Source organism: Seriola dumerili, unplaced genomic scaffold (genome assembly GCF_002260705.1).
Source record: "Seriola dumerili isolate Sdu_G_001 unplaced genomic scaffold, Sdu_1.0 BDQW01000025.1, whole genome shotgun sequence".
In the NCBI taxonomy this organism is placed as follows: Eukaryota; Metazoa; Chordata; class Actinopteri; order Carangiformes; family Carangidae; genus Seriola; species Seriola dumerili.
The window spans coordinates 19,416,613-19,443,321 of NW_019174280.1; the positions used below are offsets into that span (position 1 = coordinate 19,416,613).

At 39.9% G+C, this 26,709-nt stretch overlaps 2 protein-coding genes across 5 annotated transcripts in view; one reads left to right on the plus strand and one right to left on the minus strand.

Annotated features, from left to right (window-relative positions):
• Positions 1-4,162: 4,162 nt before the first annotated feature.
• On the minus strand, positions 4,163-7,277 carry LOC111236470 (toll-like receptor 5). The gene is made up of 2 exons (XM_022765213.1): positions 7,137-7,277; positions 4,163-6,490 (listed from the first exon to the last, which is right to left on the minus strand). Exons 1-2 carry the CDS (start codon positions 7,209-7,211, stop codon positions 4,610-4,612), a joined length of 1,956 nt encoding a protein of 651 aa, XP_022620934.1. The 5' UTR covers positions 7,212-7,277; the 3' UTR covers positions 4,163-4,609.
• Positions 7,278-9,736: 2,459 nt separating this feature from the next.
• Positions 9,737-26,709, plus strand: part of LOC111216459 (dystrobrevin beta-like) — a 33,328-nt gene continuing 16,355 nt past the window's right edge. For all 4 annotated transcript variants that reach the window (XM_022737995.1, XM_022737997.1, XM_022737998.1 and 1 more), the window contains exons 1-10: positions 9,737-9,974; positions 16,509-16,559; positions 20,191-20,282; positions 20,597-20,677; positions 20,797-21,010; positions 21,775-21,860; positions 22,721-22,875; positions 23,041-23,140; positions 23,826-23,992; positions 25,931-26,055. In XM_022737995.1, the coding sequence (XP_022593716.1) occupies positions 20,192-20,282; positions 20,597-20,677; positions 20,797-21,010; positions 21,775-21,860; positions 22,721-22,875; positions 23,041-23,140; positions 23,826-23,992; positions 25,931-26,055 (1,019 nt within the window). In that variant the 5' untranslated portion in view covers positions 9,737-9,974; positions 16,509-16,559; position 20,191. The remainder of the gene's footprint in view (positions 9,975-16,508; positions 16,560-20,190; positions 20,283-20,596; positions 20,678-20,796; positions 21,011-21,774; positions 21,861-22,720; positions 22,876-23,040; positions 23,141-23,825; positions 23,993-25,930; positions 26,056-26,709) is intronic.

Sequence of the window (26,709 nt, forward strand, 5' to 3'; positions counted from 1 at the left end):
GTGCCGCCGCCCCCCCCCCCCCCTCGCTAGGCGTAAGAGCACAGAACAGTCCTTTACCTGTGTAAAGGTACGACAGATATTTACTGCAAATGTTTTTATACTGTATCTGACACATGACATCATCCCCCTGTCTGTGCAAAATGTGTCATCACCCAAACATCAAACCATATCATTGATAATATCTGATAATATGACAGAAATGTGCTTGTGGAAATTCACAAAAGTTAATTTAATTTGTAAGTTCTGGATCATTTTTAAGTTATTCTCACTTACTGCAACTTGCCCACAAATGGTTGTTTTCATTACAGCTGAATCTACCACCGTTTTATAATGAATAAATTACTCATTTGATCTAGAAAATGTCAAAAACAAATGTCAACATTTCCCAGAAAACTATGATGATGTCTAAAAAATTGTTTTGTTTGACTTAACAGTCCACAACCCAAAGATTTTCAGTTTACATTGATACAAAGAAGAAGAAAGCTGGAGCCAGATCATGTTTGACATTTTTGACTTTAAAGATTGTTTTTCAGCAAAGGCTCTGTCTGCGCTCACTCTGAGGAATAGCTCACATTACCAAAATGATCTCTCAGTAATATGAACTAAATGAGTGGGAAGGGTTAGAAATACCAAAAGCAAACACTTGTTGTGGTATAAATTCACATCTGATGCTGTTTTGAATGAATTTAAGTCTGTGTTAACCTACTTCCTCCTTAGTCTTGGCGCTCTGAGGATTTTATGTGTTTAGTCATCGGTGTCTGGGTACATAATTGGCCTAGTTAGGAAAAAAGTAAGAATTTGAATATCCAGTTTGTGCTGTATAATAGAAACATGCAACTATACCTTTAATTTGATAAAGATTTATTGCAGTGTATTATTGTCTGTACGGAGGAAGACATTGTAAATTTGCTTGGAAATATTCTCAATATGAGAGGGTCTATCAGGACACATTTCAGGGTGCTATTGGTCAAATAAAGACATTAAAATAGTGATATTAAAGCTAAATATAGAAAAAAATTGGTGTCTACAATACTGAAAACAGCTCCTTTAAATGTTTAAATCAGTATATTGTTTATTCGTACTGTGTCACCTCCACTGCCTCAGTATATACAGTATGTGACTTATAGTATAAATTTTACAGATGTTTTCATGTGTAACGTTTTTGTCATATTATTCAGTAAAAANTCTCATATATAAAATATTGTACATGTGTGTGTGTGTGTGTGTGTGTGTGTGTGTGTGTGTGTGTGTGTGTGTGTGTGTGTGTGTGTGTGTGTGTGTGTGTGAGGGCTGTGGGGGTGGGGAGGAGGGATGAGATGCTGATGGAAAGGGGGGGGGGTGGATGGATAGATGGATGCAGGAATCCAAAGACAATCAGGAAGTGACTGTGGAGGAGCCTGTTTCCATGGTAACCTGCTAGTAAAGGGTGTCGGGGATGGGGATGTGTGGGGGGTGGGTGTCTCTATATGTATGTATATAACACGGTGGGCCAGTCGGGCTGAGCTTATGTCTGGCTGAAAAAAATTTCAAAAATCCAATAAAGACACTGTCACAGGCGCCTGCTGGTCGATCAGTCATGTTTAATTCTCCCTAATCGATAGATGAAGTGTGTGTCTGTGTGTGTTGAGTGTTAGTGTGATTGACCTTAAGAGCAATAATAATCAGTGCTCAGTAGCCTCATTAAAACAGAAGCTATTTTAACTGGGATCCACAATAAGATGCAATTGATTTATGATTACAATCCAAAATCACATTGATCAATCAAATTGAAATACACCACAGACCAGCTCACAGCTTTAAGAAAAAACAAACAGCAATAAATGCAGCAGAAATAAAATACAATATCACAAAACAACACAGCAACAGTACAGCACAATGCTCCAGCTCCAAAATACACTATCTTTGTCATGATTTCTGAGTGTCTTTCTATTATTTCCTGTTTTATTTTGAAACCATATTCCTTAGGTGTCTGTTGTTGGTTTTTACTTCCTGCCCCCATGTGTTTCCCGCCTTCTGTGATTGCCTGCCTAGCCCCAATTAGTTGCACCTGTGTCTCGTTACCCGCTTCCCTTGTGTGTATGTAGTCTCTGTGTTCCTCTCAGTCCTTGTCAGTTCATCTGTTGTGTTCCCTGGTGTTGTCATGCTCCTGTTTTGTGTTTCCTACTGTTCCTTGTGTGTGTGTGTGTGTGTGTGTGTGTGTGTGTGTGTGTGTTTTCCTGTTGCCTGTTTTCCTGGATTCCTGCCTGCCATCTTGTCACGTCAGCCTGTAAATCTGTTTTCTTCATCAACGCATCGTCACTGCTCCTGCCTGCCGTCAGTTTGTGTCTTCTTCTAGGTCCACAAATCTAACAATTTTAAACCAGAGGTTAATGGATTAAGTGTTGAGTTCCTCAAATTGTATAACTGGTCGATTTGTCGCTCTCTTCTGATTGGTTAGTTGGTTTGTGGCTGTATTCTGATTAGTTGGCTGATTTGTAGCCCTCTTCTGATTGGTTGATTATTAGCTCTTTTCTGATTGGTTAGTTGGTCATAGTGGTCCAGTGTGACCATTCAAAGTTGGTAAGGTAGAAATGTGTACACATGCGTGTGTTGGTATTACTGCTGCAGCACACACACACCCTTATAAATTCACTCATGCCAGCTGAGCCTTATCAGTGGTTGACTTACAGGGATAACAGAGGTATCCCCCCCCCCATTGTCATTAGATAATAACACGGAGACAGAGCTCTGAGAGTCTTCACAAGCTGAATTTCTATGTAACGTATGTAACCACAACATTGAATCCTGCCTTTATTGGCCAACAGCACCGCAGTGACACTGAACTCAACATTGTTATTGTTGACCTCTTTCCCTATTTATCTCCCCTCAGCACTTATCAACCCAGTTTATCTAAGCGCCCTTCAGCCTTAATCCTTTCCTATAACTATTATGAACTCCTGGTCGGACCATCTTAACCAGCAGCTTCACTGTTTCTCTCTTACTGTTATGCAACTAAATGGTGCATTGCTGCACACTGATCCCAGCTCGGGGGAAGATTGGTTGGTTGGTATTGTTTAAGAGTGAGCTGCACTGTTGAAAAGCAGCACTGGTGAAGGCCCAACAGTCGGTGGTTACTAACTGGGCTGAGGCTGCCCTCTGCTGGTAGAGGAGGAGAAAACAGCTGCCCCATCCAGCAGCTTCTGTACCTGCTGAAAGGGCTTAATGCTCATCTTAGCCTTTCTGCTGGGACTGCAAAAAGAGAAAAGTATCTTTTATTGAGCTGAAAATTATTTTCTTTCAATCAGTTACTAAAACTCTGTTTCCTTTTTTTTTTAAATGTATTTTTGCATAGATCACAACTGAACATACATTGGACAGAAACTCATTGAAAACTATGACTTAGCTTTGAATATACAAATGATCACTCATTCTACAACTGTTGTTTCCTCTGCTTGTGTACAGCATTTCTGTGCTTGTTGTGGATATGAGGCACAATTAAAATTTAATATAAAATCGGATAACAACCGGTCTGTTTACATTTGGTACCATTAGTTCATCCTCGTTTTCCTTGCCACTGACAAAGTTAAATATTAACTCACTCCACACAAAGTTGATCAAATGTATCTTAGGTTAGCAGGTTAGTGGCAGGTGCTTTGGTGACGTCAGTGTTCACTTTTACATCTGCTTGCAATTGTATGCCCATCCATTTATTTATATCCTATATGTACCTGCTGCTTCTTTAAGGTCACTGCATCATTTCCCAGCATGCACTGGGATCCTGGACTGGTTTCCAAGTTTTATAAAGCCAGAAGCCAGTGGATTGTTGTGGAACTCCACCTGCTGGTAATATAATGAACGAACACACACACACACACACACACACACACACACACACACACACACACACACACACACACACACACACACACACACACACACACACACCTGGGATCACAAGTTTAATCATTTGTATTTTGCAGACATGTGAACCCACAAACATCAATGCATCTTGTAATGTTAACTGTTAATGTTAACTAATGCCTTTCAATGTGCAGGTTGTGCAATAATGTCTAATTATCATAGATCATACTTTGGGCATAACCAGTCAGGCCTAATATATTACCTGACTGAATCTAACTGAATCCCTTTAAGGCCTGTTAAATAAGTGAGACACAGAAAACACTCTGATTCTTTTTTTTAATACAAGAAAAAGCAATTATGAGGAAAGGGAAAAAAACAAAAAACTAATTATATCATTAGTCATGTTATAGTACTGTAAAAGTGGCATGTTTATTTCATTGGACGCCCCCTTTTGCAGGAGTATTTGAACCTCCATTAAATAACAAACAAAGCAAAATTCTAAATATGATTATGTGCTACACACATTACAGTTTCAACCTGTTTCAGGGGATTTTTTTCTTTTTAGATTTCTTATTTCTGACAGTTACTACAAATTCAGATCAAACGGAGGATAAGACATGACTGCACTACTCAAATCATCAATATGTGACACCATTCTACTGGATTAATACTTGTGGACACTGGTTAGCAAACCACACTGATTAGTTCTGTATAATTTGCTCGCTGCAAGTCTGAAATGAAACAAACTTTCCAGACTTTGAGGTGCTTTTTATTGCTGTGTGACCTGAGCAGAGTAGGTTAACAGAGGAACCATATAGAAACCAGAGGGAAATTCACATCTGAGCTCCTGAACAGGACTCAAGAAGGTTGCGTTGGTCTGGTTCAGCCAAGTCAGAAAACTCTTCAGGTTGGTGTCGCAGTGGAATCGGTTCATTTTCAGGTCGAGGAGGCTGAGGGAGTGAAAAGCGGCAGGGTCTGGGGAGGCTATGAAGTTGTTGGAGAGGTTGAGTACTTCCAGACTTTTGGGTAATACATCAGGCTGGAGATACGTCAAGGCGTTTGATGAGAGGTCCATCTGAACTACAGAGGTGAGACCCTTGAAAATACCTTGAGGAAGAGTCTGCAGTGCGTTAAAGCTCAAGTTGAGACTGACCACATGTCCAAGATTGTCAAACAGATTCAGACATTTGCCCTGAGACCAAATAGACTGCAGGGAGCTGCTGTGAAGATCCAAGACTTGGAGATTATTCATACCAATCACTTGTCTACTGAGTGTGCACCACCTGATCGTGTTTCCTCCGTAGAAGAGATGCTGAAGACGTTTCAGCCGAGTCAAAAAGGTGTAAAGATCAGCAAAGTTAAAAAATCTGTTGTCGTTAACGTTCAGATGCATGACATTACTGGCAAACTGAGTGATGGCGCCCACTGATGACGATGTCAACTTATTGTCATTCAGCAGGAGATAATTTAATCTTGGTAAAGAAGCAGGGAAACCTAATTCTCGCAGAGCGTTCCCTGTTAGATATAATGCTTTCAGGTTGGGAAGTCCACTGAATGAGCCAAAACCCAGCACACCAATGTGATTGTAAGACAAGTCTAACACTTGCAGGTTTGTCAGAGAAGCAAAGGTGTAAGAATAGATTTCCCCAAGCAGGTTGTGTGACAGGTTGAGCATTTTTAAATGACCCTGAAGACCTTCAAAAGCATTTCTGTGTATCTGATTCACTCTGTTTTGGGAAACATCAATGCTCACGACTTCTTTCAGCGGGCGGAAAACCCCCTGTCGCAGTGAAAATATCCTGTTTTTGGACAGATCTAAAATGTGGACTGAACTGTTGTTTAAGCCGCAAAACGTGCTGTTGTCTGGATCGGGGAAATTGTTGAATGAAAATCCTTTACCCATAAATCCTGACAGTTTGAGATGGGAGATCTTCGTCCCCTCAATAGCTCTGAAAAACTGCTTCGCTTTACCCACGCTGAACCCGTTGTAGGACAGGTCGAGTGTCTGGAAGGATATTCCTCTGAAAGGATTCCCACATTTCTGCCAGTCAAAACCTTTATCAGACATGGCTTTAATGTGAACAGAGTCCAAGTTTAGGACCTGGAAGTGCTTTCCCTGGAAGCCAGCCAGATCTGATCCACATATTTTGTCAATTTTGTTCAGCTTGAGATTCAGATCTCTCAAATTAGTCAAATTTGCAAAGAACATTGAAGGCTGGAGTCTCTTTATCTGGTTGCCAAAGAGGTCAAGAGTCTCTAAAGAGGACAGTGGCTGCAGAAAGTTGTCCGTCAGTATGGACTCTTGAAGTGAACAGTAGTCAAGGTGCAGCTGCTGCAAACTGGACAGCCCCACGAAGGCTTGTGGCTCCAGTCGAAGGCCAATGTTGAAGCCGAGAATCAGCTTCCTCAGCCGACTTTGTCTGCTGAAGGCGTTGTCTCTGATCACAAGTGGCACACGCTGTTGTCCTAGGTCCAGCTCCTGCAGCTGCTCGAGGCCTGACAGGGATATGGAGTTAATCTCACGGATGCGGTTCATCTCCAGGTACAGGTGGGTGATGTGAGAAGGGAGAGCAGGAACCGAGACGAGGTTCTGGAAGGCACAGTTGGCTACAGAGCCACTTATGATGCATGATGGGAAACATCCTGGCACCTGCAGGTGGAAAATTTAAAATGTAAGTGGACCCCTTAATATTTACGTTCAATTTCAGATTTTCATTTTATGATTTATTTATTTATTTATTTATTTTAAATCTTGTTCGCTTCAGTGTAATTGTTTCTAGTTTAAAAAACTTTAGAAATACAAAAAAAATTTGCACAAGAAGAATCCAATTTCCCTTTGCTCTGATAGTAATACACTTGTTAAAGAGAGACTTGTTAAAGAGGTAAATCAATACTATGTTATTTCATTTACAGCTCATTTTAAAAGACTCTTTTAATAGAGTCACTTTGAGCTTATTCTGCAAGGTACATTTATTTATATATGTACATTGAACAAAAGCAAGTAATATATAAGTTATTTTTTAGTCTGATAATCTTTTCCTGAAACACGATAAATAAAGATTTATCATTATTCTTTCCTTTTTTGATGTAATTTTGTCCTTTTCGGATTTACAATCTAAATTAAAAAAAAATTTTTTTTTATACTTTTAGAAAGTAATATACATCTCTTGTTTTTTCTCCATTGAAAAATTTGTTTTTATGTTAAATAAACTTCCCTTTACTTAAAATTTAGAATTGCACCATAAACACAGTACCATGCTGATTTACATTTATATCATACTGTACGTTTTCCCTACCTGTAGAAAAACACAGATGGCGACCACCTGAAGACCTAGCAGCCACATCCTCGCACTGCTTGAAGAAATCCACATTAAATCTTCTTCTGCTGATCCGGTCTCTGTGGTGTTAAAACCAGTGTTCTTCTCCTGCACAGATTTCTGTTGGCTGCGTTTTTATCTGTGAGTATTTGCGTCACTTGTGTCGGGCATTGCATTGATCCTACAGCACAAACATGACCCTGAATGGGATTTCCCTTTTTCTTTTTTTTTCTTTTTTTTCAAAGTCCAGATTTACATTAGGAAGGGAAGTACATGCATGTCTGCAGTCTTTTGTTGCTACATGCTGTATGTTTTGTTGTTGTGTACTGTAACTAGACTGATACACTGGTTTGCACAATTGGCAGTTCGTCAAATATTTGTCACTACGTTTGTGTTGTGTAAGTTATATATTGAGTATATAACTTACACCTCTAAAAGCTGTCAACTGTTAAGAAAGGTGAATAACACGGATTGCAGCGCAGCGTTTTTTAATATCTAATAATGTTTTAGAGACACTGGTATGACTGAAATGTTGGAGGAGGGTAATTTGCATATTATGATTCTGTTTCCAATTATTTATAAATTGCAAGATGCCTCTCTGACTTTAAAACTTGCATTTGTGTCCTTTTTAGTGTCAGTAATTGTTACATATAAGATATACAGCATGAAAAAAATGTATTGCAAGTGATGAAAACTAAATGTGAAATTCAGTACTAAACATACAGTATTTGTGCACACACAGATTTGAGGGGAAGCTGTTTTATTCACATGCTCTGGTTTCCTCTCCTGCCACCAATGTGCACATAATTTCAATGAGTGGCCTTTTTTTTTCTCCACAATTTCCTCTTTCAGATAGTCAGACTTTCCAAGTTCTTTCATCACATATTGAATAATTCTACATTTCTATTACAGATTCAGGTCTGTCACCTGTTCTGTTTGAGAAACTGTTCATCAGCATATCTGTGAATGTTCTCATTCGTCCAGGTCATAGTTGTCCAAGTCCAGTTGCCTTCGATTTAATTTGAGAGAGAGATGTTCATCAGCATAAAAGCTTTGAGTCATATAATAACTTCCAATATTTAAGGTGTTTACACAAAAGCTCTCAGCCAAGGTGACGTTGAGTCATTTCTGAGTGCTCGGTGTAATCCTGATTAATCACTTTTATATTTCAATCTACTAACCAATTATTGTCCAAATTAGGTAGTCTACTCTGTGCATAATGCAGTAAATGTTTCATTTTAATGGTAAGCTGCCTAAAACGCAGCAAAGTACAGGAGTGTTTGTGGTGCGTGCATGTAGTTTTATCACACAGGCCTGGTGAATTTCACAACCTCTGGAGAATGGAGAGTTGGTTAGGTGGGTCTTTGTAAATAAATAGAGTGATCTAGACCTGTTCTATATGAAAAGTGCCCTGAGATGACTTCTGTTATGATTTGTCACTGTATGGATTAAATTGACTTGACACATTATCTTAGTGAGAACTAAAAGTAACCTTTACTTACATTACAGGAATAACATCAAGCTACAAAAAGACAAAATAATCAGCAGTAGGGTAATGCAACCGAGTGTATTTACGCAAGTTACATAAGCACAGTATAAATACTTCAAATCTGTACTTGAATTGTATTTAGTTGCTTTTGGAGTTGCTCTTATGAAAGTTGAATGTACTTTGGTATTTTCAAACTTAAACAGCAGTGGAAATATCAAATTATCTTCCTGTGAGATAAAAATGAATAAATAAAAATGTTTTTTTTTTTTTTTTTCCAGTTTTAACCACTTTATAGTTGTACTTATTCTGATGTTTAACAGAGATGTTCACTGTTGAAAATTGTGATGGTTAAAGCTAAAAATTATCTACTGAGGCCATTAACAGATTAACATTTCTTGTTGGGATGTCAATCAAATGACTACAAAAAGAGCCAAAACAAGTAGAAAGAGATGCAAAACAACTACAAGAAAGACACAAAACAAGTACAAAGATATGCAAAATGACTACAATGAGTAAGCAAAATATGAGGAGATGCGCAAAGAGACACAGAACAACTACGAAGAGATGCAAAATGACTATAGAGAAACTTAAAACAATAACAAAGATGCAAAATGACTACGAAGCGTTAGTAAACAAACTACAAAGACATGCAAAACAGGTATGAAGAGACTCAAAATAGAAACAAAACGAGTCAAAACAACAACAAAGGCAGAAAAAACTGCCACTCTTCAGTTTAGGTGTCCTGCTCCTATGAAGGAAGGGGGGGGGGGCCCTCTCTGCCCAGGGCCTCCGTGTCTCCGGATCCGTCCATGGCTCAAAGCAACTGGAAACCGAAGATAACCGATTATCCTTCCTGTGTGAAATAAACACACTGTGTTGCATGTTAGACGAAGTTAGTCACTGCACAACCAGGCTGGAACTATATTACTGAAAAAATGAAGTGAGTAGGCTAATGAGTCGGGTTTGAGTCAGCGGCATTACACCGCTCACTGTCGCGCGGGGGGCGGGAGGCGGGAGGCGCGGGGCGGGGGGACGGACCGAGGAGACGAGTGACTTCTTTCAAAAATAGTTCACTTCATCACAGCAGCGACCGGTACAACGGCGGCGGCGGGTGAGGAGGGCGTGAAGCATGGTTCGCTACGGAAATAAATAACGGGACCCGGGGGGAGGACAGTATTTAAACCAAAGAGGAGGCCACGAAACACGGTGAAAAAAGAGGAAACGGATATTTCAAGAGAGAAGAAACTCAAGCTCAAGTCAGTGCCACACGTTTCAGTGTTGATGTTGGTATTTGGCCACGAACAGGCTACCTGCCGAAAATAGTCCCGGTGAGTAGACCCCGTCTCACATACTACGAGATATACCGTTAAAATAAAAGTGGAAATTCAAGTTACGGTGACTGCAACTGGCGACTTTTAATGTCAAAACTGTACCGGAGTTTGAGGCTGAGATTTCAAGTGCACATTCATTCGTGGGGAACAAGGTGAACAGGCAGTTGAAACTTTTCTGCAATATGGCCGCTCAGATGTCACACAGCTTCCCAGAAGGAGGCAGAGCTTTAAAAGTGGCTTTGACTCAAGTCTTTTTTTTTTTTTTTTTTTAATTAATGGAAACCCAAACTGTCCAGAGAAGACCGTCGAAATATTACACGTAAAAATGTCCAGTGTGTTGTCGTCCCTCCCTGTCTTGAGTCATAAGTCATGCCCACTTTTCAAATCCAAACTACCATTGGTGTTTGACTGGCGTTTTCTTCTATGGGAGGAACGTAACTCCATTAAAAAATATTGCAATTTTACGTTTCCTGGCGTATCACCCAACGTACAAGCGTTGTGCAACATAACTTAATACTTTATTTATTTATTTATTTATTTTTAAATCACCTGTCTCCATTTTGTAATACGTCACACTATATATTAAGGTTTTGATTCAGGTTTAGTGGCATGTACATGTATGTACAATTACAATGCAACAGGCTGAATGGAAACAGATGTAGCAAGAATGTTAGAATATAGATGGCATGTTAGGGCTAATAAATCATTAAATCTGATCACTTGGGTGAAATGAAATGGTTTAATGAATCATAATATTATTTACTGATCATCAGCAATCTAATTAATCACACCACAACCTGCCAAAAGGAGATATTGGAGGTAAGCAAAGCATTTTGGGGCTCCCCAACCCCACACTCTAAAATGTGTTTAAGCATATATGAAGAGCAGATACTAAAACAGTGTAAACGGGCTATTTAATTCTTTAATTTCTTTATCCCAATTAAAATTCAAAGAATAGCTGTTTCCTCTTTTAGCAACCATTATTTTAACAGTCTAAAAGTAAACAGACCATCAACCAAGCAGCTTTTTATTTAGTTGTTTTGATTCACATGCAGGTAAAGCTAAAATATTCAAATAATGGTCATGTTCATTAACAAACAGGGCAAGTATAAACTGTGGTGGATTTTTTTAATTTGTGTATCCAGGCAGGTTGCAGACTCTTCCAAACTGTTGCTCCCAGGGGAGGAAGCTAAAAAAGAGTGGGATGACAGAAAGAGGGAGAGAGGGAGAGAGATAGAGAGAGACAGAGATCACAGTAACTGATTAGAGGTCCCTGCTAACTATACTTTAATTGAGCAGTGGGCGATTTGTTTACATTTTTACCAGCACCAAATGAGAGGGGGGACGAGAATTATGCCACTTTTCCCGGCACTCGCCCTCCCGCATGAGATAACCAGGTATTAAATGTAGCTAAGTGTTTCACCTATGTGAATATGGTACCTGCGGCGGCTTCTTCACCAGCCCCAACTTACTTCATAATATTTCATCTAAGTGTCTCCATATGGAAAGATTTTAGAGGTTGTTGATACAGTAGTGCTGAATTGTGTTACTGTCTCCACTGAGGGTGGGGAGATAATAGCTGTGAGGGTGAAACCTATGATTAGAAGCACTCATTCCTATCCAGCCTCTAGTTCATATAATTTTGCAAGAATTAAATTATAGTGAAATTTAAGTATTCCTCATATTGCATGTGGGAGCAGTTGCATGGCTCTCCAACACTACTGGCGACCTCAGAGCCCTCCACTCATTTACTGAGTTAATTCTCATATAGCTTGCAGAATTGCAGTAAAATACATGATATAATGAAAGGCTAGTTAGCTTTCAGCAAAGAACCACCAGTTTTTGTCATTGCTTAGTTTGTATAACAGCTTGTTGTGAAAGCCTGCAATGGTTCACTAAGGTCACTGATACTGTGCTTGCCCGTCAGCCTGTTCATTGATCTGCTGTATAGCTGGGAATCCAGGATATCTGCTGCTGGGTCCCTGCTTCACAAGAATAATAGGACTGTTTTAAAATGACTTGCTCAAGGGCAAAGGAATAGACTACAGCTAATAGTTTTAAGTTTACGGATGAGACCCTGATTTAGAGGATTATTGTGATGAAAGGTTGAATTGAATTTGGGGATCTTGGTCTTTCCTCCTCAAATCTTTCATAAATACTTAGTAAATAAGTTGCACATTCAGGTATTTCAAACTGCAGGTTCAATGTGAAATGATCAAACATTTACATTTGTTGGTTGAAGACACTAGACACAACTTTCACTTCCTTTGTTTTTCTCTTTCACTCTCTTCCTGTCGCTTTCCTTCCGGCTTCTTAGTTAGATTAGATTTGTACATCTTCATTTCTCTCTGCTTTTCTTTCCCCTTTGTATCTCAGTATCGAGACCTTTTCATTCCTGCTGTATTTCTCTCCGTCTTGTGTCTGCAGTGCACTGTCGCTTTGCATTTCCTCCTTTCTTTCTTTGCAACCGGCATGACCACCTTACAGTTCTCTGAGCTTACCGCCCTCACCACCAGAAAGATTAGTCTGGGTTTAAGCTCTAAACTTTACTTTGGTTGCAGTCACAGGTGTAGCGTTTGTGTAAATGTAAAAGCAAATAGAGATGAGTTTGATAATGAGTCTTAATATGTCTCTGATAAGTTTCTACTGCATTCAGAGAGCAAAAAGCACTGTGTTACTGTAAAACAAAGCATGGGACTGTGTTGGTGGGGGCATGTTGCTTCAGGCATCAGTAAGGCTATGAAACACGATCCAAATGCTGGTTTAACTAACAGATCCATGAGTTTAAAGGCTTATCAGATGCAAAATCACTTCAAAATGGTTTCAAAATAGTACGAGACAGGATTTTACATCTCTGTAAAGTTCTCAACGCAGAAATAGTTTTTGGCTTTTTTCACGACAGTCGTAAAAATAAACAGTAGAAACATGGTGTTCATGTTACAGTGTAAACTACCAGGAATGTGGGCTTGCAGACATATTTGATTGGTTAACAGGCCGCAGTGCCTTGCTGGATGACATTGTGTTGTGTTGCACCAAACGTTGGCCCGGGTTCATCCTCATCCGCCCATTACCATAACCATCCCTCCATTAAAACACCACAAGGCACATGAACTTTTATTTTAAAGGTTTAAGGGAATTTGGAAAGAGTGTCACCATCACACCTGAGAGCACTGATGAAGGTAACTGTAAAAAGTCAGGCTCAGCATCTTGGCCACAGTTTCCCATATATTGTTATTGAATTTGTTAAATTCTTAAACGTTGGTATCAGCCTCAAAAACTCTGTATTGATGACCATGTGCTTTGTCTGCCTTAGAGAGCTGAGCCAGTCCTTGGTCTGTCAGTTCAGGCTTGGTTCTGTGTGTTATTGTTAAAACCTCTATAACAGGCTCCGCCCTATCGCCGCCTCAGAACACGCTATAACTTCTGGACCAGTCCTCCAAACGCCCCTGGCTGGCATGCTAGCTGTCCATCTTAAATGTGTAACCGGATATGAGTTGCTTCTGTTTTTACCTGCCTAGTGACAGCCCTGGGGTCATGCCGGGTCAGCCGGGTTGTCTCTATGGCAGCACAGGGATCTGAGGTCAGGAGACAGAGAGATTGGAAAGGCAGGGAGAGATTTTTGCTTTCAGTACAACCTGATTGGAGTCGGTACAGTTGCAGGTGTTTGTCTGTGGTAAAGAGGCTCTAAGAAAGTGTTGAACTAGATTTAATGTTTTTAGTGCCGGTGAGGTTGTTTTTTTTTTGTTTTTTTTTACAGGGCTCATTCAGCATAGGTGTCAAAGGCAGAGGAGTTTTAGTTTGGTATATCTGTCTATTTCATTTTGCTGTCTTTAAACCTGACATCTTTAATGCTAACAAATTCAAAAATATATTTCTACCATCTGTATTATAGTCAAGGCGCAAAAAAAAAATTGTGCTGAAACAATTAGTTCCATTTATTGATTAGTCATTTGACAGAAAATTCATTGGTTGTTCACTATTCTCTGACAACAGCCTGTCAGTTTATTGAAGAAATAACCCACACTTGGGCTGAATGATATTCAAAGAAATCATATTGTTAGTATTTTAGCATATATTACGGTTGTGATATGAGGCATGATTATATTTGGAATGTAATTTGCATTTTATTTTCACCGAAAAAATGATGTGATTTTTGTTGGGGCTTGTACATCCTGGAGATTATAGTTTGATGATGCTTATTGTCATCATTAATGGTACGTTATCACATTTAACACATTTTTTAAAATTACAGCTCCAGCTATTTCGATATTGAACTTGGCCATATTGTGATTTTCGATAATATTTCGATTAGTTATTCAGCCCTAACCTACACATTTTGAAATTGAATATTTTGGTTGCATCCCACAGGATGTGGTTCCAGCCAACGAGCCTCACCTGCTTCGTGTGTTACAGTAAAGTTGTCTACTGTATATATATATATAATTTATAACACACACACACACACACTGGTCAGGTCCTGTCAGGGCAGACTGTGAGAATACAGAGCAGCTGCAAGTGGTAATGTGGTCATGTGGCATGAATGATGCGTGCTGTGGTGTGCAGAGGGTGGTAAACACCCTCTTACCCCTCTTTAGTACCCCCTCGCCTGCCTGACGCCCCGTCCCTGTATCAGTGTCTTCTTCTTCTTCTTCTCTCCCACTCATGAACATTTAGTTTGTGGATTCATCCACAGAGCACAGCGGTGAGGCCAGTATCTGTCATCTTTTTTAAAATTTTTGGTTGCAAATCAAAGCCTCTATTGCATGTTTTAGACTGAGAGCAACTAATTCTTATGAACAGGTGTGTGTGTGTGTATGTCTGTGTGTGTGTGTGAGAGAGAAGGAGGAAGGGTGATGTTAGTGTGTGTTTACTTTCAGAATCATTTGCCTCACTCAGGTGTTGGGACTGTATGAGTGTAACCACTGTCCTGATGATCCTATAGAGAGAGAGAGAGTGTGTGTGTGTGTGTGGGGGCGTGGGCATGTGTGTGTGGCTGTTTATGCACAGGTGCACTGGTTGGGTGGTCCGCACTGATGTGACACCCTCCTTCACTCACGTATCACACACACTCACAACATTCTGTAGTTTAGGGGGAGAGAAAAATGTTGATGAGACGGAACATCATAATATTTGCCTAATGCAGTCATGCATGATTGTATATGTGTGTAGCTTGGGGAATGTAAACGTGTTTCTAGCCTCAGCAGTTGGTAGATAAATGCATTTGCCAGCTTAAAATATAGGCACAGATTGACAGTTTTCAGTGTCGTGATTAAGATCATGTGTGGCATTTGAGGTTGGTAACCGGATGCAGAATAGAACATCATATTCTTATAACTTACATGTCAACAAGTAGGTGATAATGGAAGAGAGTGAACAACACTTTTCACTATCTTCCATTATCACCTACAGCTCTGAAATGGGTCATTAAGTATAATTAGCACCTTTAGTTTTGGTACTTTAAGTATATTTTAATGGTGACACTTTTGTACAGTTTGTACAATTTATACACTGTGGTACTTTTCCCTCCACCTCTGTCTGTCTGTGTGTTGTCTGTCTTGTTTGTGACACCTGCTGACAGGATGTAACTGTCTCCATATTCAGGCTGGCCTGTGTTCACATCTAACTAAATAATCTTAGGATTTTCTGTGCCTTCAGGTACATTTGTTGAAACTTTCTGCATGAATTCAGCTCCCCTAATGTGCAGACATTTAATGCACATGCGGAAATATCCCACGTTTTGTGATTCTAGTATCCATGAGGTTTGAGTTAGACTTATATCTTTTGCTGTAGGAAGATTTCTGACTCTGCCGTCATGAGAGTTTGTTGAACAGAGCCTAATGACATGTCAGTGTGTAAACTCATTATATTTGTTATGTCTTGTTTGAGGAGAATTAACTTGGCACTTGGCAGCTGTTCAGCACTGGCTGTCTTTTCTAATATTTGTCAGCTAAACGGTGAATAAAAGAATGGGTGTCATTATCTACAAATGGCCATGACTTTTCTGCAGGTTTGTCAAATACACTGTTTGTCAAGAATCATAAAAACATGATTGTATTGATTTACTTTAAAGTTAATAATCTTAAATGATCCACAAAGCAGCTACTCGATATAAATAGCTACTGCAGCATAACAAGAGTGAGTACTTTGTGCTATACACTCAATCTAGTTTTCTCATATATTTCTGAAAGCTTATATAAAATAATACCAGCAAAAGGAGCAAACTGCCATTACTGAAAGTGAAACCGTGAATCCATTAAGTCATAATTGAAGAATTATTAAAATATAACTGATAAAAATTGAAAATTACAATAAATCCAGCAGTTTTAAAGTTGAGCTACAATCAGAAAATATCAGGTAACGTGCAGCAGTCAAACTAGCTTACAGAGATGTAGGAGTGTGTCTCTCACTGGTTGTGTCTGTCTGTATTAGAGTGTGTCCTCTGCTGTCTCCAAAGAGCCTTTGACGTTATTGTCTGCAAGCTGAAAAGACTTTTCAAACTTCCTTTCTCTTTTTTCTGTGTCCCTCTGCTAGACATCCTTTGTTGAGGCTCCTCTGTCCTGTGTGACCCCCTGACACAGAGAGGTATGACCACACACACACACACAAACACGCAAATACACACCCAGTTTAGATGCAGTAGTGTCAAACCCTGTACCTTTAGCACAGTTGAGCCTTCAGTTGTTTTCTAAACTCTACTGTATCTTAAGCCAGAAGTTGGTGGGAGACTGAGAGTGTAGCTTTAGGTTCAGAGTGTGTGTTTTCAGAGCAGCATGTGTTGTTTGTATGTTTGTTTCCGTAAAGCTCAGCAAATGTCGGCCACAATAAAACACCATGGTGCAACAGCAATGTGCATCGCCACGCACACAAACGCAGAAAAGCAATATGCACGCAGTCAGCTGTAATATACCTCTCTCCACCTCTGCTCCCTCCTCTGTCTCTTTCTTTTTCTCTCTCGTGTGCTTCACTTTCATTAGCTGAGTCTCTACAGAAAAGACTTGAACCAACAGAGCACAAAGTATGTCCACTGTCAGTTACCAGTCGCATTCATTTTACAGTTTCCATTGAGTGAGTGGGGGTTTTATTTCCAGTGGAAACATTCAGACCGGCTCATGATTCAGGAATAGAGTTTATTTTGTGACAAAGCTCTTTATGTAATTATCACCTCAGCATGAAATCCATTGTGCGTTTTACTTCCAAGACAGCAATCAACTTGAAAGCAGTGTGGTAGTAAAGCAAGTACAATTTGATGTTGGTCGGTCCAGACTGAATCCAATAATTATTTTTGTCATTTTTCAAGCAACTACTGACAAACATACTGGATCCAACTTCTTAAATGTGAAGATTTTATGCTTTACTTTGTCATATATGATGATAAATTGAGTATCTTTGAATTGAATATAAACTGATAGTTGGTCAGAGCAAGACACTTGATGTCACCTTGGGATGCAGTAAATTATAAAGAGCATTTTACTTAAATGATGGTCTAACAGGAAACAGTTAGCAGATTAATTGTTAGTTGCAGCCTTAACAAAATGTGTGTCTATTTACCCATTGTCACTTTCAAATTTCCTGTGACCAACCTTTGTACTCTGACCCAGTGATTGGGAATACTGCAGCCAAGCTGTTCCTGGCCCTCTGACACAGTCGGGTGGGGTGGTGGGGTGGTGGGTAATTGTGGGAAGGGTAATTATATCTACGATAGCTTAAAGCTTTCTGAGTTAAAATAAGAAGCAAACCTCACTCACCAAATGTTCCTCCATGTCAGCTATATGCGGACAGACTGCCACAGACAGACAGACAGGGTGTAGTTATCACCAAGGCCAGGCTGGAAATAACAATTTACTCACCATGGGAGACCAGAGTTGTAACTGATGAGCAAGTGGAAGCAGTCATATGTCTTTTTCTGGCTCATGTCACATCCAGTCTGAACAGCTCTTTATAATGAGCGTCAATTAAACATTTCACTGACTCCTCTACATCCACAAACGACAAACTATTTAATGACATCGCTGTAGGCTTCAGTGAATTGTTGTGGGCATTTTTCCTAAATGCTTAATCAATTAAATGAGAAAATAATTTGAAGGTTTAAAATCACATAACAATTTGCCTCTCATTTACACACACACACACACCAGTGGCTGCGAGCTACCATGCAGGGTGCTGACCAGGCCATCAGGAGCAATTTAGACATGTGGACTTGCAGACACGAGGACCTGGGGATCAAACCACCAACCCTGTGATTAGTTGGCGACATACTCCACCTCCTGAGCCACAGCCGCTCTGAAACAAATAAAAACAAGTGGGAAAATAAATTTGTTCAGCACCAGTAAGTGATAAAATGCGGCCTACTCCGTCTTCCTTGTAGTGGCAATGTGAGAGGACAGCTGCCCAATCAGAGCTGCATACATTATGTAAGAGATCTGCTCAGTGCTAAACAAGCCTGAAAGTTACAGAAGTCAGTGAGAGGCAAGAGGCAGCTTGTCACTTTATCTAAATATCTGAATGCATCGTTACTTGTGCCTGATGTATCTGCCAGATTCCAGTTTTTATCAGTTGTCATCTGCGTCTTTGCAGCATGAGTGGTGAAGGTGGAAATTACAGTGGAGATATTTTGAGACGTCCTCTAGTGAGCATCTATAGTTGTGTCTTACTGAGGGACACGTCGAGGAAGCGGTGGCCTCAGCATGGCTGTCCTGTCAAAGCAGTTAGAGACCTACACTTGTACTTGACTAACTGGTACCAGCAGCCTCTAGTGTGTGTGTGTGTGTGTGAGAGAGTGAGCGTGAGAGTGAGAAATGGCAATGAAGCAGCTGTATAACGATGCAAGTGTGTGTGTGTGTGTGTGTGTGTGTGTGTGTGTGTGTTTGTTTCAGAGTGTGTGAAAGTGACTGAAAAGAGTAGTCCTTTTGTCTGGATGAAGCATGAAGTCTCCTGGGAAGCTTTCAAATCCTCTCTGGAATGTGTGTGTGTGTGTGTGCGCGCGCGCGCGTGCTGGGGGTTGCCTTGACACCTACATTTATACAAGGAATGCAAATATTTGTGTGTGTGTTTCAGCTTTGTGGTGTAGTGTAACTGTTACCATAGCGACCGATATCCTCTGGTGTTTTCTGTGTCACCTGACATCAGTGGTTGACAGCTAGCTCTCTTTCTCTCTTTCTCGGTTCTTTCTCTCTTTTCTTCCACGGTCCGCCCTCCCTCTCTTGTCTAAATGCCAGGCCACAGTTCAGATTTCATCAGCTGCTCTCATTAATGTGTTTATTTACCAAGCACTCAGCTCATCCTCTAGTGGCCCTGAATTTGACTCTCTGTGACCCTACCTCTAGTTTGTGCATGTGGGTGTGTCGGTATGCATACAGTAGACCCGTGTGTAAAAATAAATGTTAAGTCACACGTTGCCATGGTTTGTATTTTCCATCCTTGAGGCTCCTATCAAATATCTAAATTTTAAATTGCTTCTTGAACAAATCACATCCACTAGAAACATGAAGAACATTTCACAAGTTGCTTACTATTTATCTTTGATGTCTTTCTTCTATAGTATCTATAGAGTCAACACCAAACCGTGTACATACAATCACATACTGCACATGTGAGAAACTACGCCTCTGGTAGGAACTGCAGATAAGAATTTGTTTAAAGCAACACAGCAGATGGTAACATTTTCATTTAATATATTGCATGGTCCTTTGCAAAGAAATCAAGTAAGGATTTTCTGTCAAGAAATAGAGAAAAATTCCCATCATTGATTGCTTGTTGTGTACGGTAAACACTCCAAAATCCAAAGATATTTAATTTACTATCACATAAAACTAAGATAAATAGTAATTCTCGCAAATTACAAGGTGGAACAATGGAAATGTTGTCTTTTGCTTGAAAAATGACTTGATTAATTGATTATCCAAATAGTTTCTGATTATTTTTCTGTGAATAATAGTTTTAGCTGAAATCAAATCATCCATTGCACACTAACAAAAGCATACAGTATGTGCCTAACTGTGTATGTGACAATTTAAATAACAATTTGGCTGTGATAGGTGATCACAGGACAAACCTAATAGTCTTACAGTCTGATAGTACAGCAGGTTTGACCTTTCCCGAGGTCACAGTGAACAGATTTTAAAAATTGCTACGAACTGATCAGGTCATAAGACTGGTGGCTGTTTATTGCATCAGTTCTTTACATGCCAAACACGCTGTGCTGTGTTTCATGCAGGATGGTGATGGAGGAGGGGGGTCAAATAGACAGAGGGAGAGGGGCTCCAACGACAGCAGGAGCAGAGGGAAGGCAGATCTTCGTGGAGCTTGGTAAGTGACCTTTGAACCTTAATGTAAACCTTACATAGCCTCTGCATGGCAGGATGGATTTTTTCCTTTTCAACCCTGCAGCGATCCTTGCCTCTGTGTTCTGTGCTTGAAGATGTAGAGCGTTGTCTGTTACCAGGTGGCATTTTCACAGATGCTGTTTCCTGGATTACTTTATTCTCTATACTGGAAAATGTTTTTGTATGGTGTTGTTATGGTATGAGAAAATGAAAGGAGATTATCATGAGTCAAGAGTTTTTTCCTTTACTTGATGCAGCAGAGTTTCTAAATGTCGTCATCTTCTTTTTTTGTCACAGGGGAGCAGAACTTTGATGCCATTATTCTTTCTACATATCGAACAGCCTGCAAGCTCAGATTTATACAGAAGAGATGCAACTGTGAGTGACCACTGCTGTCCTTTTTAGCATGGCATCATCAGCTGTTAAATTAATGACACGATTGTTTGAACTTGTGTGTATCTTGCTCTTTTCACTGACTTCACTCGCTCTCATTCAAGTGCATCTGATCGACATATACAACGTGATCGAGGCGGTGCGGGACGCTGGTCTGAACGCCGTCGAGCTGAATGCCGGGATCTCTGTGACCAGGCTGGAAAACCTGGTGTCCTCCCTGTTCAACCAGCTCAGCAAGCGCCTGCCCACCACACACACCATCAACCCGCAAGAGAGCACCGTCCTGTTAGTTGAATTCATATTGGCTGCCATTGACAGGTAATTACAAGAGAGAGAGTCACAGCATTCTGTTGTTTTCTAACACACATCTGCACGTGGTTCAATCAGTGTGTTCAGGAGATCCTCTTGGCCTGCATGCACAGAAAAAAATAAATGTAATGTAAATGTTTATAACAAATTTGCAAAATGGGAAAACATTCATGTTCCCAGTTTTGAAAATCCACCATGCACCTGCAAAGCTCAGCACTGGAACTGACCTCTTACCTCCCCTTACTATCTTTAAATCACCTCTGGACCAAACCCAGACTGACGCGTTAATACTGTATAAGACTGAAGAACTGAACACTGCTCTGATCAAATATGCTCTGAGCTGCTGCTGGGCACGACAGGGAAGAACTGTAGGGGTGCACAGAAAGGAACTAAATAAAGCGCAGTGACACACGTTTTTCAGTAAATTATTTCCACTTGTGTTTCCCCAACTCTAATGCACAGACACACACTCACACCTCTCCATCCGTAATATCACACACTGCTGGCACAGCGGGGATACCTTCATTAATTATTTAAATCTCCTGATGCAACACTGGGATTTAACTGTTAACTGATCTTTTCTGACAATGGGGAGCTGTTCTCAAATATTCACTGTTCATCCAGTGAGATCACCTGTAAAACAGCATCCTTAGTCGTTATTAGGGGGTCCAAGACTCGCTGAGACCAACTGTATTTCACACACTGGGTTTAATGTAAAAATGAGGGTGACATACAATACACTACCATCAAATGTGTGTTTGTGTGTTTTCCAGTGAACCAGACAGCAGACTGACGGTGCTGTCTGTGAAGGCGATGTTAGCCATGCTGTGTGGAGGGAAACTGGTAGATAAACTCCGCTGTGAGTACCAGCAGATACCATCATGACTGACATGGAGTCTGCTACGCATCAACTTTCTCACTTTTACCAGAGCTTCTTTTCAACCGTCCCCAGACAACTGGCACAAACTTGTTGATTTCACATGTGCTTTGCTTGTAAACACACAGACTGCGCATGCACATCCTGCAGTCCCTTTGCACAGTGTTCAGTATCTCTACTTCCACACCTCACAAATTAATTACAACTGGACACATTACATGTTCATAACACATTACAAAAGCGACTGAATTAAACAATCAATAACCAGAAACTTAATGCAGTGTATGAACTGTTTCACAACCAAACAAAATACGTGGGAAAAAAAAGAAAATTTCTGACAAGGTAAAGCTAGAGAACTTTGCTATTCTGCATGAATAAAGATCTCAGTGACCAGACTGCATGTTGGTTTCCTTAGGCTACTGACTGTGGAGAAAAAGATCTCTGTGCCTCTTCACAAAATAAAAATCTCTTTGATATGTGTGAATAAAACCACATGTTCAGCTCTGATATTTTAATTAGCCTTGTTGTAACCCCATTGGAAATGTGCTTTCTAGCAACACACCAATTGAACTCTTCTTCTGTATATTCAACAATGTTTTTTTTCCACACACATATTACTACAAATCTTACCCGCACTGTAACTCTACAAGTTGAATTTCAGCATATACATAGACATATACATGTTGCATATGTGCCACCTTGTGGAAAACATACGTTAATGCTGCTGTTTGCTCATGTTCCTTCACCTGCTCTTGTATCCATCATGTTGTGCGGACAAAAATCAGTCACACAGTCTGTGTGTGTGTGTGTGTGTGTGTGTGTGTGTGTGTGTGTGTGTGTAGATGTGTTTTCTCAGGTATCTGACTCCAGCGGTGTACTGGTGCTGTCCAAGTTTGACGGTTTTCTGAGGGAGGCTCTCAAGTTGCCCACCGCTGTACATGAAGGGCCGTCATTTGGCTACACACACACGCTAGCACGCTCATGCTTCCCACAACAGGTATGGTCACACACCTGCTCCGTCTATCTATCTGTCTGTCACAGGGGATAGTTTGTACAGAATGTAATCCCACTGGTTCAGTGCTGTTTTTGGGGTTTTGATTGTACCAGTCTGTGTCTGTGTTTCTCAACTGTTTTGTCTGTTTTATTTGTTGTTGTTGTGTAGAAGAGGGTGATGCTCAACATGTTCCTGGACATTGTAGCTGAACCTCCTCAGTGTCTTGTCTGGTTGCCTCTCATGCACCGCCTGGCCAATGTGGAGCATGGTACACACACACACACACACACACACACACACAACACAGACATATACCTTATTAACAAGCTGACATTTAGTTAAACTTCCTTATCGGCTGGGATTTTTACATACATAGTTATTTTTAAATATCATTTTCATTTCCATCGTTTGCCGAGCTTCATAGTGAGTCTCAGCTCATTTATTTATCCGTCTGGTCCTTAAATGAACCGTTTTGGTTCATTCTCACTGCTCTCAGAACATAGTTTAGGATCAGCGTTCACCGTATCAACTTAAAAGGTGATGATATGTCAGTGTTGTGTTCACAGCTTATTTCTGCTGCTTCCAGGTAGCAAGACAAAGTCAGTTGTTGAAGGTTTAATGTTCAAAATGAACATTGATAATGAAGTTTACTGTTCAACTGTGTCATACGCTGTTTCAGATTTGTATCACAAGCTTAATAAATAAGTTTGACACATTAAAGAATAAATATAAGCTGATGTATGTATCAAATGTATCAAATTTTATTATTTTCGATTGAGTATTGGCCTCAAAAGTTTCAGTCAGTTTCAGGCTCAGGTTTCGTGTCCATCATGCATCAGCCTACAAAACCTCAAACCTCACTGGCCGTCTGCTGTGAGAGAGGCCTGATGTGTCTCCTCTTTATCAACTTGTGAAACTCGTCTGATCACTGACACATTCTGTCTTTCTCCCAGTCTATCACCCTGTGTCATGCTCCTACTGTCGTGGCAACGGCATGACGGGCTTCCGCTATCGCTGCCTCCGTTGCCGTGGTTACCAGCTGTGTCAGAACTGCTTCTGGCGCGGCAACACCAGCGGCTCACATAGCAACCAGCATCAGATGAGGGAGCACTCGTCCTGGGTGAGTCGCTGTGTGATTACTCGTTCATCACACCAGGGGGCACTACGTGTGTGTGTGTGTGTGTGTGTGTGTGTGTGTGTGTGTGTGTGTGTGTGTGTGTGTGTGTGCGCCTCCATCTTTGTGAGAGGACACCTTCACAGTGTGGCACTTAAACAGATAATGGAGGCATAACATGAGCTTTTGTTTATTTACTTGAACTGATTTCAACAAAGTACCAAATTATTCAAAATACCAAAAAAGGAAAACTACAGAAGATAATTTGCAAAATATGGAGACCTTTTTAATTTAATTTAATTCATTGAGGTCAACTAAACAAACAACAACTCAGGACTGAACTTCACAAAATTGACCTGCCAATTAACACAAACTAACCCTAACCCTGTTTAAAGACAAACACAAAGTCTACACAGACACACAAGGGAGGGGCAAACAAACAATTAACTTTACACTACAAATTTTCCCCTAAGAGAAACAAACTGCTTCAGCTGTGAAACAAAAAAATAACAAAACAAAAAGCAGCAAAATATTTTGATTTAACATGGAAAATTATAAAAAATGATAAATTAATTAAAGCAAATATAACTGTGTTAATGCTGGAATCAGTGGCTGAAAGTGTGTGCACTTAAAAAACTGTATGTACTGTCATTACGTGAAATGTTCGTCGGTTAACTTTGCTAAAAAGTGTCACGTATTCTTGAAATGTAGTGGAGTAAAAGTATAAAGTGGCATGAGAAGAAAATAGTCAAGTAAAGTACAAATACCTCAGTTTTATACTTAAGTAGTCCCTGATAAAATGTTCTTGGTTTCATTCCACTGTTGCTAATTGTATCCAAAAAATCTGAATGGAAATGACACAATTCTGTAAAATCGCCATAATATTTCAAAAAAAGCTGCTCTAGCCTGAAGGGAAAAATGTTTTCAATGTAGAAATTACATATTAATAGACGGAAACATAGTTGTTGAATTATTCATCACTAAGCCTTTGTATAATTTGTCTTATTAATGTTTCAGTTTCAGGAATAAATCTCTTCACTAGTGCTGCTCCTGCCTGTCCAACAAAATCTCTTCATCACAGGCAGCTCTCCCTAATAATCCTCTGCAGACTTTGCATATCATTTCCGACAGTACTCTGTTTTGGGATGAAGTTTATTCTCAGTTTACCTGCCTCCCCTCAGTGTTGTACAGCGCTAATTTAAAGTGTTACATCTACACCTCTCCTGTCTTTTTGACAAAGTGAAACTGGGCTAAAATTTACAAAAAAAAATGTATTCTCTTGGTTTTAAGTAGTTTTGACTTGATGATCGGATGAAATGTGCCGTAATGAATTTATTCATTTTAAGCACTAAATCAACTCTTGTGTTAAAATTCAAATATTACATATACTGTATTTTTCACAGCAATTTATCACAAGCATGTCTTCACTGATATTCACTAAAGAAACAGTCCAGAAAACGTACTGTAACTAGGCCAGACTCATCTATAATCAGTCAAAATCACTAAGAAAATATATTGTATTGTAGCTGCACAATATAGCATGTTTGAGAGACATAAGAAACCTTCCTAACCTAGAAACTTTACCTTTACCAAGATTATACGATGACATCACCAAACTAAAGTCCACAAAAAAGACCTAGAAAATACTTATTTTTACTTAAAAAAAAAAGCAAGAAAGAAAAGGGAGTATCCTGGAGTTTGCCAAGTTAAAAAGGAATTCCCCTCCAGGATGTCTGAGTGTGCAACAGATGCTATGATTTGTCTGGAGCAGCTGAGATAAACAACGCAATAATAACACTTGAATAGGAGTTTACAGATTTTTATCAGGAAAGTGCGGCTGTTTTATCCACGAAGTTCAGGCCTGCAGTTAATATTGCTGCAGTAAATGTCACACAGTCTATGAACGCGACCTGTGTGTCTGTTTGTGTGTGTTTGTTTCTGCAGAAGTCGCCGGCGACTAAGCTTGGCCGAGCCCTGAGCAGGACTCTGGGCTGTGTCTCGTCAAGAGAGCCCCCCCACCCAATTTATCCAGAGGAACCCGAGAGGACGCTTAACCTCAGCAACATAGTGTAAGACCTCACAATCACAATCATACATCCTCTACATACAGTACATGTTAGATAAATGACACAAGGATTGCTTAGGAGTGGCCGAGTTAAAGTAAGTCACTCCTTTACTGAGAACAATTTTTTCTTATGAAAGTGACAAGATAAATTTATAAGAAATAAAATCTCACCCGTTATCAAATCAATACTGGTTTTGCTGCTGGAGTCTTAATTGGTTAGATACAACTATTGGCTAATGTTAGCTAACTTGAGCCAGATAATCTGATGTTATGAAATCAGTTCACTGACTTCAAGAGTTGTCTTAACATCTGCTCTATTTATGAAACAGTCACAGTTTGCTGCTCTTGGTCCCTTAGGGTTAGGGGTTTTGTCTAATGACGATGTCAGTAAGGCAAGATGATAAAGGAATCTTGTTTATGAACAATAGTTGAACAGTCTTGCATTTGGTGGAATTGTAAATATCACTGGAATCTCAAAGTTAATTAATTAATTAATTACAGTTTGCAGAACTTTACATGTTGTACAGGGGGATCTCAGGAGCTCAAAAAATCTTCAGAAGCATTGAACTGTAGTTCCCTCAAAGAAAGAGAGACTGAGAAGGTTTTTTCTCGCTTCCTGTAGATGGAAACATTAGTTATAACTTTCTCGCCCTAGCTA